Source organism: Melitaea cinxia, chromosome 17 (assembly GCF_905220565.1).
Source record: "Melitaea cinxia chromosome 17, ilMelCinx1.1, whole genome shotgun sequence".
Classification (NCBI taxonomy): Eukaryota; Metazoa; Arthropoda; class Insecta; order Lepidoptera; family Nymphalidae; genus Melitaea; species Melitaea cinxia.
In genome coordinates this window covers 8043352-8057853 of record NC_059410.1, presented here as the reverse complement: position 1 = coordinate 8057853, position 14502 = coordinate 8043352, and the positions used below count along the sequence as shown (strand labels likewise).

At 42.0% G+C, this 14502-nt stretch overlaps 1 protein-coding gene and 1 long non-coding RNA gene across 2 annotated transcripts in view; both read right to left on the bottom strand.

Annotated features, from left to right (window-relative positions):
* Window positions 1-296: 296 nt before the first annotated feature.
* The window catches only part of LOC123661851 (CREB-regulated transcription coactivator 3), a 41782-nt gene continuing 27576 nt past the window's right edge, over window positions 297-14502 (bottom strand). Inside the window, exons 9-15 of the mRNA XM_045596791.1 lie at window positions 12787-12894; window positions 11563-11658; window positions 10388-10396; window positions 9417-9485; window positions 4368-4472; window positions 3719-3839; window positions 297-469 (exon numbers count right to left, since the gene is read on the bottom strand). Of these exons, the coding sequence (XP_045452747.1) occupies window positions 297-469; window positions 3719-3839; window positions 4368-4472; window positions 9417-9485; window positions 10388-10396; window positions 11563-11658; window positions 12787-12894 (681 nt within the window). The remainder of the gene's footprint in view (window positions 470-3718; window positions 3840-4367; window positions 4473-9416; window positions 9486-10387; window positions 10397-11562; window positions 11659-12786; window positions 12895-14502) is intronic.
* Window positions 1895-2251, bottom strand: LOC123661750. Its single transcript, XR_006744394.1, has 2 exons — window positions 2171-2251; window positions 1895-2041 (listed from the first exon to the last, which is right to left on the bottom strand). It is a non-coding gene; the product is annotated as an uncharacterized LOC123661750 (long non-coding RNA).

Here is a 14502-nt window from a genome sequence, read left to right as displayed (position 1 = left end):
GCGCCCGTGGCGGTCTCGTACCGAACGATCGCACAACGTCCGAATCGAATCCGAAATAAATCCTGCAATGATATCCGAGTACATATTCACAACGATCAATAAAAATAATCCCTTAAATCCTGTACACGCACCGTCGATAGACCGATCGATCTCCGTAGGTCTAACGACGCACACTACGGGCTCCACACAGTGCCACAGCAAGGTCACTCTCACAGCAGTCTCGCGCACTCGCGGAATGTGCTCGCGGCCGACGACACGGGTGACCACGGTTCGTTCACATGACGGGACGGCCGGCACTACAAGCGGTCGAGGCGGTCGAGGCGGTCGAGGCGGAACTCGTGCTCCACGGCGGAGTCGGGCAGCAGCGCGCTGGGCTCCTCCAGCAGCGTGAGGTCGTCGAGGTCGAGGCCGGCGCGCAGCTGCGCCTCCTCGCCGCCGAAGATCCCCGGGTCCAGCTCGCCCGAGTAGTCTGCAACGGACGCCGCATTGCTATTGACTTCTGTCTACGTGCGAACGGGGTGTGTCGATTGACGTCTACGTGTCGATACCGATTTAAAGTTTTTTTAAAAATATTTTAAAAATAGTTTCAGCAGTATCCGCAGAATGTTCAGCTCCTAACTGCGTTCCTTTGAATGGGGGGGGGGAGGAGATTCTGTAGGATCTATAGATAACGTTCCACGTAAAAACAATCCTAGTCCTTTTTAAACTGACTTCAAAAAAAAGGAGGTTACTCAATTCGACCGTATATATATTTATATATGTTTGGGGATAATTTCGTCGTTTATGAACCGATTTTGATAATTCTTTTTTTGTTGGAAAGGAGATATCCTTGGTGTTGCAAAATGATAAGAAAACCAGGATCTGATGATAAGATCCCAGAGAAATCGAGGGAAACTCTCGAAAATCCGGATAACTTTTTACTGGGTGTACCGATTTTGATGATTTTTAATTTAATCGAAAGCCGATATTTATCATGTGGTCACATTTAAATTTCATCAAGATCTGATTACAACTTTTGGAGTAATCTTTGATAATGCGTAATTACTTGACTATTTTTTCGTCTACCTACGTTGTATTATTTGTCGATATAATTGAAGTTAGTTTTTTTTCGTTTGCCAGCAAACACAATTATTAAATTTTACTTTGTATTTACAAGTATAATACGAGCTACTGTGCTATTATAGAGACGTTTTTAGGGCTAAGGAAAATATTATTGGACGGTTATGCAGAAGTACGTTATCAGAGTAGCTCATATATTAAGACAAAGTAAAATTGAAAAAAAAAGGGCTAAAAATTTTATTTACATGGAACCTTACACTTACAGACCCATTTGAAGGAACGCATCTTGGAATCAAATACCCTATATAATCCAAAATAGAATACCAAGCGTCAATTCCATCTTATTTAGCGTTATAAGCTGTCGGGCTTGTAATATTTATTTTTATGACAGACAGATACTAAGTTTCTTTAAACAAGTTAACTATAATCCAAACGCGAATGTTCGTACACTTTTGCTTAAACACTTAAATGTTGTTTTTTATGATCATTATCATTATCATTACAGCCTATACAGTCCACTGCTGGACATAGGCCTCCACAAGCTTACGCCAAAAATAACGTGAACTCATGTGTTTTGCCCATAGTCACCACGCTGGGCAGGCGGGTTGGTGACCGCAGTACTAGCTTTGTCGCACCGAAGACGCTGCTGCCCGTCTTCGGCCTGTGTATTTCAAAGCCAGCAGTTGGATGGTTATCCCGCCATCGGTCGGCTTCTTAAGTTCCAAGGTGATTGTGGAACCTTGTTATCCCTTAGTCGCCTCTTACGACACCCACGGGAAGAGAGGGGGTGGCTAAATTCTTTAGTGCCGTAGCCACACAGCACGTTTTTTATGAGCTCAACTTTAAATCACACTACGGTACACTATTGACTTTATAAGCATGGCAGCAATACATTGTATCGGGCCAGTGGAGCGGTGGAGGGCGCAGCGACGCTGTCTTGTCTGTGTGAAGCACTGGCGCCGGCGACATGCGGGTGACTGACCTGTGAGTATGATGTCGGGGATGGAGGCGGGCGTGGCGGGCGTGGCCGGCTGCGAGGGCGAGGCGAGCGGCTGCAGCGGGAAGGCGCCGCCGCCCGCCGCCGGCGACGTGTGCGCGTGCGGCGACTGACCTGTGAGTATGATGTCGGGGATGGAGGCGGGCGTGGCGGGCGTGGCCGGCTGCGAGGGCGAGGCGAGCGGCTGCAGCGGGAAGGCGCCGCCGCCCGCCGCCGGCGACGTGTGCGCGTGCGGCGACTGACCTGTGAGTATGATGTCGGGGATGGAGGCGGGCGTGGCGGGCGTGGCCGGCTGCGAGGGCGAGGCGAGCGGCTGCAGCGGGAAGGCGCCGCCGCCCGCCGCCGGCGACGTGTGCGCGTGCGGCGACTGACCTGTGAGTATGATGTCGGGGATGGAGGCGGGCGTGGCGGGCGTGGCCGGCTGCGAGGGCGAGGCGAGCGGCTGCAGCGGGAAGGCGCCGCCGCCCGCCGCCGGCGACGTGTGCGCGTGCGGCGACTGACCTGTGAGTATGATGTCGGGGATGGAGGCGGGCGTGGCGGGCGTGGCCGGCTGCGAGGGCGAGGCGAGCGGCTGCAGCGGGAAGGCGCCGCCGCCCGCCGCCGGCGACGTGTGCGCGTGCGGCGACTGACCTGTGAGTATGATGTCGGGGATGGAGGCGGGCGTGGCGGGCGTGGCCGGCTGCGAGGGCGAGGCGAGCGGCTGCAGCGGGAAGGCGCCGCCGCCCGCCGCCGGCGACGTGTGCGCGTGCGGCGACTGACCTGTGAGTATGATGTCGGGGATGGAGGCGGGCGTGGCGGGCGTGGCCGGCTGCGAGGGCGAGGCGAGCGGCTGCAGCGGGAAGGCGCCGCCGCCCGCCGCCGGCGACGTGTGCGCGTGCGGCGACTGACCTGTGAGTATGATGTCGGGGATGGAGGCGGGCGTGGCGGGCGTGGCCGGCTGCGAGGGCGAGGCGAGCGGCTGCAGCGGGAAGGCGCCGCCGCCCGCCGCCGGCGACGTGTGCGCGTGCGGCGACTGACCTGTGAGTATGATGTCGGGGATGGAGGCGGGCGTGGCGGGCGTGGCCGGCTGCGAGGGCGAGGCGAGCGGCTGCAGCGGGAAGGCGCCGCCGCCCGCCGCCGGCGACGTGTGCGCGTGCGGCGACTGACCTGTGAGTATGATGTCGGGGATGGAGGCGGGCGTGGCGGGCGTGGCCGGCTGCGAGGGCGAGGCGAGCGGCTGCAGCGGGAAGGCGCCGCCGCCCGCCGCCGGCGACGTGTGCGCGTGCGGCGACTGACCTGTGAGTATGATGTCGGGGATGGAGGCGGGCGTGGCGGGCGTGGCCGGCTGCGAGGGCGAGGCGAGCGGCTGCAGCGGGAAGGCGCCGCCGCCCGCCGCCGGCGACGTGTGCGCGTGCGGCGACTGACCTGTGAGTATGATGTCGGGGATGGAGGCGGGCGTGGCGGGCGTGGCCGGCTGCGAGGGCGAGGCGAGCGGCTGCAGCGGGAAGGCGCCGCCGCCCGCCGCCGGCGACGTGTGCGCGTGCGGCGACTGACCTGTGAGTATGATGTCGGGGATGGAGGCGGGCGTGGCGGGCGTGGCCGGCTGCGAGGGCGAGGCGAGCGGCTGCAGCGGGAAGGCGCCGCCGCCCGCCGCCGGCGACGTGTGCGCGTGCGGCGACTGACCTGTGAGTATGATGTCGGGGATGGAGGCGGGCGTGGCGGGCGTGGCCGGCTGCGAGGGCGAGGCGAGCGGCTGCAGCGGGAAGGCGCCGCCGCCCGCCACCGGGTCGCGCGCGCGCCGCGGCTCCGGCGCCGGCGACATGTGCGCGTGCGCGTGCGGGTGTCCGTGCGGGTGCGAACTCGCGTGCACCGCGTGACCGCTGTGACCGCCGTGTGTCGACTTGAATCATATCGAAAGTAGATTAAACCCCAGTAGCAATATTCAGAAAACGATTCGTATTGCTCGTTAATAAAACGACTCGTTTTTGGAATATGCTAATAGCTGAAGAAGAAGAAGTTATAGAATATTTTTTCAACGGTCAGCTAATTTACACCAGCAGTGGTGTTATTTATCGTTCCATGACGTTTGTAGACTGATAACTTTTGTTATATTATCTAGCACAGCAAATATAACATATTAAGCATTACTATTAGCAACATATAATTTATATAAATTTTGTTTTTATGAAATATAATTGCAAGTCAATGTAGTCAGGATAAAATTCTCTTTTTCTCAAAAACATTTAGAAAAGAAATTATATCAAATTATTTTCAAACAAGATCATATCATATTACACATCATTTTAATATTACAAAAATGTAGTAAACTTACATTTTGTACCTGTGAATACGTATGTGATGAATTCGTTGTCTGTGACGAATGTGGCGAACTGTGGTTTATGTACGTTGTGTTGTAGCTCGACGTGGGGGGGTCAAGCTATCAAAATAAAGAGAGAATTAAAACACAATATTCATCGAGTATTTGAGAAATAAAGCTAAACATAAGAAATATTTAGAATATTGAATTACTACACTTGAAAATTATCAATACAAAACAAAACATCGACTACGAAATTCATTTGATATTAAAATTTTAAAAAATAAAGCGATAATTACAGTAAATGTAAGTGAAATTAAAATTTTTAAAATATATTAAAATCATATTAGGGTAGTAATAGATGATTACCCTGACTGTTAAAATTGATAAATAAGAAAAAAAAACAACATGCTCTTCGATAAAAATAATCTAACTGCCAAAAAAGACATGCTTCTTTTAAGTAACGCAATATGTAATAACAATATTATTATTATTTATACGTAAAAAGCGAATAAAATAAACGGTGCTATGCATGCCGGTTGTAGATTCGGTAAAATCTTTTGTGACTAGACAATGCAAAAACGAAGAAAGCTGTAAATAGTACCAAAGATTTGACAAACATTTTATCTCGTTCAGGAAATTAACTATCAAGTTATTGCAATTTTTATTTCGCTAGACTGTAGTACTATTTTAAGCAGCATGTAAAACGAAATGTCTTGATGAATCGAGAGTAATTTAGTTCATTTCCTTTTACTTGCAATAGTATTCGAACTGTGCAGTTATAGGAACTATAAAAGTGCGTCGATCTATCGCTTCTGAATATGTCTGATTGTGAGCAACTATAATTATCATTTAATATTAGATAATATAACATAAATATTTCCGAGGATGAATTATCTAAAAATAGGAAATTTGCGATAATCACGCTACCATCGAGCGATATCGTAAAATATTAATTAAGGGCGCGCTGTTCGCTATCTAACAGTAAAATTCATTTATTGCATCAAAACGAGCTCGAAAACAATATCAATCACGTTCCATTATGTTATTGATTGCTCACCAGTTGCAGCATTGCATTGCAATTGAACAGCAATAATTACGCAATTATTACGCTAAGCTATTGCGAAGTCCATGGACGGATGTAGGCCCCGGGGCGTCTACAAGAGTTGCTCCTCAAAAAGACTTCAGAAAAATCTTTCAAATCCCGACGGTGACCATCCATAAAATAGGTCACTTTAGGGGGGAGGGGGAGGAGGTTTGATGAAGTGTGAAATTTTCTCAAAGTATCACATTTCAAATTATCTAATTGTTAGAATTAAAACATGATAATTATTTGAACTATGATGCTGTGTGGTTACGGCAGTAAAGAATATAGCAATCCCCCCCTCTCTTCCCGTGGATGTTGTAAGAGGCGACGGCCTGTACCGCCACTCTCTTCAAATCTTGAAAAAAAAAACAGTGCCCAAAAGGGTAGCCGAGTCAATCCCTGCAACTACCGACCAATCGCCATCACCTCCATGCATTGCAAAGTCATGGAAAAGGTGCTTAACAGAAAGTTGCTGAACTACCTAGAAGACAATGCACTCCTCAGTGACCATTACGGCTTTCGTCAGGAGCGGTGTACTGGAGATCTTCTGGTGTATGTGACACACTGCTGGGGCGAAGCCATTGAGAAACGAGGTGAGGCACTCGCACAGGGTTTGGCACGCAAGTCTCCTTAGCAAGCTTCCTGCTTACGGCATCTCAGACTTTTTGAGTGTACGGTCGATCAGAGTGGTCATCGACGGCTGCTGCTCTGACCTGATAAGCATAGACACCGGTGTCCCTCAAGGTTCTGTTCTCTCTGCAACTCTTTTCCTGCTCCATATTAACGACATGCTACAAACAGGTATTGTTGGATACGCAGATGACAGTACGGTTGTTGAAAGATATCTGTCCAGCGCAAAAGATAACAGGGATGTTATACGTTCTCAGAGAGAGGCCATGGTAGAGCGAACGAACTAAATACTAAGGCACGTATCCCGATGGGGTGATTGCAACCTGGTCACGTTCAACGTCACCAAAACGCAGGCTTGTTTGTTCTCCGCCAAACGGAGTCCTTTCAACATGACTCCTACTTTCCGTGGTACACCTGTCCCTGTGTCCGATACCCTCGACCTTCTTGGGATGGAGTTGAGTTCTTATCTCAATTTTGGCTATTACACTGAGTCCTGAGTTACAGTGAGCGCAAACTGCGGCCAGAATGCTTGGAATCTTAAATAAGGTTAAGTGCTATTTTACGCCTGGACAGCTTCTAACGCTGTATAAAGCTCAAGTCCGATCGTGCATGGAATATTGCAGTTACTTGTGGGATGGCTCAGCTAAATATCAACTCGCCAAACTGTAACAATACGTACAAAGTGCTTCGAATCATTTTTTTTAATGCGCACAGCCAAGGAGTGGATTCCTTGTCTTTATTTCCGAGTTCATATAAGCCGAACATGTTTAAAGCGCGAGTGAACTTCTTCTGGGCGAACTCGCTCAGACTGGGATCAAGATTAAAACCCATTACATACTAAAAAAAAAAAGAAGGGTCTAGGTCAAGTCTCTATAGAATCGAAGGATCTCTTATAGACTACATACATAATACCTAATGGCAGATTATACTCCTCAGTCTTCTGTGTAGCTTGTCGCAGCGTATGTATGTGGTCCATAGTACGCCTTTTCGGAATCCGGCTTGTTTGGGAGGCTGAAAGACGTCTAGCCTGCGAGCACATGAAATAAGTAAGGATCCTCAAAAACAGCTTATAGACGTGGCTCAGAAACACGATGGGTCTATAGTTCTTTAAAAAGGCTCTGTTATCCTTTTTGAAGAACAAAACCACCTCGCTTCTGCTCCACGCTCTAGTATTTCCGTTACTGATGACAGTATCAAACAGCTTTTGGTGTGTCACTAGGAGACATTGTCTCCAGCTTTTAATAGCTCTGATGTGATACCATCTAAGGGCTTTTCTAATTTCGTATAGGTAGAAGTCCGGAATATATTTGGAATAGTGTCAGGTCAATTTGGCTCTCTTGTCGTTCACCATATTGGGGACGGAAGCTTATGAGGAGTATCGTCCATAGTACCTCACGATTTCTCTCTGAACTTCAGGTTTGGACAAAACTATAGTTTCGGACGGGGTCTGAACCTCGTCAATTGGCTTTGCCCAATATCTATTATTAGGATCTCCTTTGTGAATACTTTAGAACATTGGTTCCGCTCAATTGTGTTCTTGATGCACCTCGTGTTGTGAGCACGCAGATCGTATCGTCAGCTAAAAGAGATCTGCTTATTGAGCCGCCTGTATTTTGACATCGAAGCCGGCGATCGGACACGCAGTTCGCGCCTTTCCTTCATGAGACTGATGGTACGTTCAGAGAGCACTTGAGGTTTATCACTTGCGGTCTTACAGAACTTGTACCCTATCTCGTGGACAGTTTGAACCACCCTAGTGCTAACTTCGTCCACAGACTCGTATTCTTCCAGGCCCGCGAAACGATTTCGCAACTCCAGCTGAAGGTTCTCGGAGCCTTTGGATTTGGAAGGGTATTGGTCGGAGCGTGGACCTTGCTAACACACTCTCGACTTGCGTCACGTTGTTGACAAGGGACTTGTGAACGAAAAACCCGACACCACCTTGGGACAGATGTTAGCCCTCCCGGCGATAGAGCAAGTTACCGAATTTGGGGATTACCTTGTCCTCGCCCTGTCTTCGGACTTCAGATAATCCTATAATCATAATCATCATCATCATCATCATCATCATTATTTCAGCCTATTGCAGTCCACGGCTGGACATAGGCCTCCACAAGTTCGCGCCAAAAATGGCGGTAACTCGTGTGTTGCCCATTGTCACCACTCTGGGCAGGCGGGTTGGTGACCGCAGGACTGGCTTTGTCGCACCGAAGACGCTGCTGCCCGTCTTCGGCCTGTGTATTTCAAAGCCAGCAGTTAGATGGTTATCCCGCAATCGGTCGGCTTTATAAGTTCCAAGGTAGTAGTGGAACTATGCTATCCTTTAGTTGCTTCTTACGACACCCACGGGATGAGAGAGGGTGGCTATATTTTTTGATGCCGTAGCCACACAGCATAATCCTATAATGCTCGACTTTAACTTGTCGATCTCTTCTTTCGCTTTAGCCTGCAATATCCCACTACTGGGCAATCCTCTTTCATCAGAGCTTAATCCACCACGCTGCTCCAATGCGGGTTGGCGGATATATACCCTACTATGAGTAACGATCGCTATCAGGTGTAGATGATAACAACCGGGACCGACGGCTTAACGTGCTCTCCGAGGCACGGTGGGGAGACCCACAAGGACTGCACAAACACCCAGACCACGGCAAACACCTGTATGGCCAATTTAAATGTTTATCATGTGCGGGGATCGAACCCGCAACCGCCAGCGCAACAGGTACAATCTATGGCTGTAACCGTTGCGCCAACGCGGCGTCATCTTCTCGCGGATCTCTTCTTTCAGCTCATGAAATTTACGACATGACATTCGCTATACGAGTTTATAAATTTTCATACCTATGTTTGATTGACATTGATTTTATAGCAAAATAATGGAAATAAAAAGTATATTGAAACTGATGTTTTCATTCAATTAGTTTGAAGGGTAAAATTTCAAAAAATGTGACGTCACACTAGGTGGCTGGGTTGTCATAAATGTGACCGTCTGTGACAAGGACGGGGTAGTGATCAAAAAATCATGAAGTTGGTTCATAGTTTATGGAAGACCTCTAAATAACTTTTCCTTTGGACTTTTTCACTGTTTTACCTTCACCAATAGTACTTTGTACATAAAATATTATATTGTTCATAAATAAAAGAAAAAAACAATTCGAAAAAAAAAAAATTTGCATTTGGAAAATAATTTGGGGGGTCCATTACTTTGTTGCTCCAAGACCTCTAAATCCGGCCCTGGTCACGCCAATAGCACATACGTAAAATATAATGTCGCTCACGATCAGACGTCTCTACCAAATCGTATAATGTAAAACGTATATTCGTAACAGTAGGTGTGTCTGCCGTACATTTTCCGCGACCTGTACGTGAGCGGTCCAGCCAGACTCGACGAGACTCTGCACCAACTGCGCCCAGTCCTTGGCCAACATCCACCAACGTTACACACATTTACGAAGTTACACACATTACGATGGCACACACGACAACTTATAGATTACTATTTGTTCTGACATCAAACATTGAACTATAAAATATTTTTGATACTTGAAATATATTTGAGGATTTTTATCCCTCTTTCCTTAATAGATTTATATTAAGGAGTGACATGTTTGAAAAAAATATTGCGTGACTTAAATATTAGAGGAATATTGATGTCAGTTAGTTCTTATTGTTTAGTCCAATGAAATACGATTCCGTTTTAAAAAGTTATACTAACCACGAAAGAGTTGGAAAAAGAAGACGACAGCAATATGACAAAACTGATTATGTGTACCTAAATAAAATATCAATAAGTAATAACTGAAAGACTTGTTTTACCTAAGTTCTTTAAGAACGAGAACAAAAATATTGCATATTTTTATGAATTTTCTAAAAAAAAAAAACGCTTAAAAGCGGACTTTATTATTATATATAAACAACAAATAGTAACCTATTGTCGTGGTTGATAGCACAAATATTATTATTAACGAATTTGGTAAATAAATGTGACTCAATTTACGATTTGGTACGAATTGTTCGCTAAAACTCTTAGACCTGATAGGCAACCTATTAGGATTTATTTACCTAATTCTCTCAGAAATTATGAACTAGTCGACATCCACTTTATAACCTCGCTAGCAAGTGCATTTTTATGATACTATGTGCTGAAAATCTATTTGCTGTCAAGTGTTATTTTCTTTAAACTGCGAGTGCCGATATTCACTTATTATTATATTTTAATTCGTTATTATTTTCACATAACTCTATAATATATTCTCTATACTATATCGAATATCGTTATAAAGCCACGTTTATTTATCTTAAATCTAATATTACTCACAACTCCTTGCTATTCCATTGATGCATTGAAATGTTATAATAAATAGTAAATTATTGTATAAAAGCAAGTATAGAGGGTTACTTGCATTCTCAAGACGTATAAATAAATAGCTTTAGTATGTAGTATGTAGGTATACTAAGCATGCCCTATTGTAATTTCATTGCTGTTAGATATTCATGAATTTAATCATGAATAAAATCCGACAGTTAGTGTTGTTGTGCCGTTTTTAGTTTTTTAGATCATATTACAACTACATATAAAATTTTTTCATTGGTAAAGGATATGGATATAATTTCCATTCATTCGTCTCTTATCTCCTCAGTAAACCATATGAAAAATACAACATTTGTAAAGACGAAAAACATATCTATTTAATTCAAAATAAACTAATCACAAAATATGTTAATTTTTCATCCATTTTTTTTTTTTTTTTTTTTTTGTAAATAAAATACTCGTGTTTAGTTCTTAAAGATAATACTTATTTGATATAAATATTAACACAACTTTTAATTACTTTCATAATAATATCGTCTTTTTGTTACTATTTTAAATCTCTATTTCAATTACAGATATCATCAAAAATTTAACTATCTATACAAATAAATAAAATTGGAATCCATGTTTGTAATAATTAAATAACTGTTTTTACTAAATGCATGTGGATGAATACCCGGTACATATACCAAAATAACATTTTTTATAATTTTTGTCTGTATGTCTGTCTGTTTGTTCCGGCTAATCTCTGAAACGCTGGATAGATTTTGACGGGACTTTCACTGGCAGATAGCTGATGTAATAAGGAGTAACTTAGGCTACTTTTATTTTAGAAATTTATTTATTTAGTAACTCTGCAAACTGAAAAATATATTTTTTTATTCCATCGGACGAAGTCGTGGGCACAGCTAGTGATAAATATATTTCAAGTAGTTTAAAAATGTTGGATCATTTTACAATAATACCACACAGTTAACTAGTAATATTATACAGCTAAGTGTGGAGCTATCGCCAGTTGGAGACGTAAGCTTTACTAAGCTAGGGCAAATTCCTTTTTTTTTAAGTTTACAAATCCCTTTTCTGTGATTTTATCAACACATTATACGAATAAATCAAGTTAATTACCAGTATAATAAGACGTTTTAAAAATAATTCATATAATACAAGTGCTACTAACTCACCATAGTTATTTGCTCGAACGGTTGTAATAAGGCTTGATGTAGGTTGTTGTAGTCTGTCTGCGGTGACTCCACAGGACTACCCGGACTGTGCACCATCTGAAACACGTGTATTATTTATTAATATTAATTGATTCATTTTTATTTATTTAAGTAACTGTTGACTTTATTGCTATTTTGTATCATAGAATAAAATTGTTTGATCTTTAGCTTGGATGTATTACATTTAAAGCTATCATTACAGCCTATACAGTCCACTGCTGGACATAGGCCTCCACAAGTTTACGCCAAAAATAACGTGAACTCATGTCTTTTGCCCATAGTCACCACGCTGGGCAGGCGGGTTGGTGACCGCAGTACTGGCTTTGTCGCACCGAAGACGCTGCTGCCCGTCTTCGGCCTGTGTATTTCAAAGCCAGCAGTTGGATGGTTATCCCGCCATCTGTCGGCTTCTTAAGTTCCAAGGTGGTTGTGGAACCTTGTTATCCCTACATACATTTAAAGCTAGCAAAAAAAAAAAATAATAAAAAAAATAATTAATCTAAATAAACTGATCTAATTTTATAGTATGAATGATCCTAAAATTTCTTATTTTGAGCGATTTAAGCTTATTAACCAGTTTTAAGTATCTTACTTTGTGTTTGAGACGTTCGGCTAAAAAAAAAAAATTGTGCAACTATTTTACAGACTTTTATTATTAAAACTAGCTTCTGCGCGCGACTTCGTCCGCGTGGAACTTTTAAAGGGGAACAATTCTGTTATACATGATTTTTGCGATAGTTAAACGGTTCACGCAGCTCACGCAGCGGCAGTTCTCAAAAGGAAAAAAAAAAACTGATTTTAAAACATTCTTCATTGCTGCTCCACTTCTATTGGGCTTAGCGTGATGATATATAGCCTATAACCTTCCTCAATAAATGAGCTATCCAATACTAAAAGTATTTTTCAAATCAGTAGTTTCTGAAATTAGCGCGTTCAAACAAACAAACAAACAAACTCTGAAGAGAATGTTTGTTTGTTGAGTGTAAAGCTGAAGCTTTATAATATTAGTATAGATTAATATGACTCAATTTTCCTTCGTCGGTATATTATTAAAACTGCCTTGCTACGCTTCTCTTTGTCCCTGCCCTACCTTAACTATTTTACTGGTAAATAAATTTATTTGCATTGGTAATTCATTTTATTTTTTGATAAATTACGATGTCCCATTAAAGACTCAATACTGACCGTAGGTGAAGGTATGTTAATATTAGACGTAGAGGAATATTGCGACGGCGGACTACAGTGCGACTGGTAACTCGACGTAATCCAACTGTGGTCTAGCGGGGACATGTTCTGTAACCACAAGAAAATATATTTCAAAAACGGAAAAAATATATAATTATATTATCGATGGAAGCGTGAAAATAGTGTCAGATAATGTGTCTTGTTTAAATTATTTTTATATAACATACAAGATTTGTATTGAATTCTAAATTATAGTATTGCTTTAAAAAAAAATTGATTATTTATTGTTACACGAATTTATCAGAATTTACAGTCAATAAAATATTACATAAAAACTAAACAATGCTCTTTTATTTACTTAGTAAGTTAATTCAAACAAAAGGCAATAAGCGAATCATTTAAACAAGGCAAACAAAGCCACTGTCTCCAAAATATAGCTCTTGAACATGCAGTTAGAACTTAAGCAGTAACTAATTGTAGATAGAATCTTGTTATCGGCAATGATTTATAAATCGGTACAGACTGTGGCAATCACACACCATATTACAGACCACGAAGGACATGACATACCAAGTCAAGTGAAAATATTTTATATAGTTAGTAAGCAAAACTTTCTTAAAAAAATCAAAAGTAGACAGTATTTCAGTTAGGCTTCAAATAAAAATGTAAATAAAGCATATGATAATGTATAAATAAATTGAAAATTAAACTATATTTTTTCTATATATTAATTATAATATAAATTTAGTCAATTATAATAAAAGTTATACAAGAAAAATGATAGGTATGAAGTTATGGTATAGTAAACTAAGATTTAGTAAGATACTAGTCGAGTAGTGTATTGTAATAATAACAGGTTATCAAGTAAACTTTATATTTAATGGCTTTCCCGACATAAATAACGTATTTTTTTTTTTATTAAATCCTTACTGAAATCTCTAATTGATTATGATGAAAACTAAACCTAGGGAATTAATATTTATTGATCAAGCATAACATAGGTATAGTACACCTTCCTGTCACCTGCTTAATCAAATAATTTCGCAATTTATTAGTATCGTGTAATACTTATAAGAATAAAGTTTAAGAAAAAATACAGAAAAAAAATACAACAAAAATAAAAATATTTAAGAGCCATTTCACAAAAATCGGTAACAATCCGCGAAATTGTCATATTTTGACGTCGTTAATCTCAGTGTTGAATGCAATAATGTAATTTATATTCTTGAAATATAATAGAGCAACCTTTGTTGTAGTCGATAGTCAGATCAGAATTTTGATTTATATTATGTGTATAAAATTATTAACCTTTTCATCAGCATCCTCCCTGGGTAAACGGTTGCAATGTATACTTTGTACAAGTCCTACTTTTCAATAACCTCTACGTTGAAACCATTTTAAAAAATATATCGTAATATGTGGAATATAATTTTGTTGAGGACTATCACAAATTTTTATTCCATTTGTATCTCTATTAATCGATAAAAAAAAATTAAAGTTACGAATATTTTCCAAATAAGTACAATTTTAAAAGCGATATTTTTCTTAGAAAACTAAGAAATTTTAACGAACTATCTTCATCAAAGTAAACTTACATCATTAAGGAATACAAAAAATAATAATTAAAAGATGTAATCATTTTTAATACATTTTATATTAAATAATAAAATGATAGTATATATTACCACGCATCAAGCCCAGTAAATCAGTCGAGCG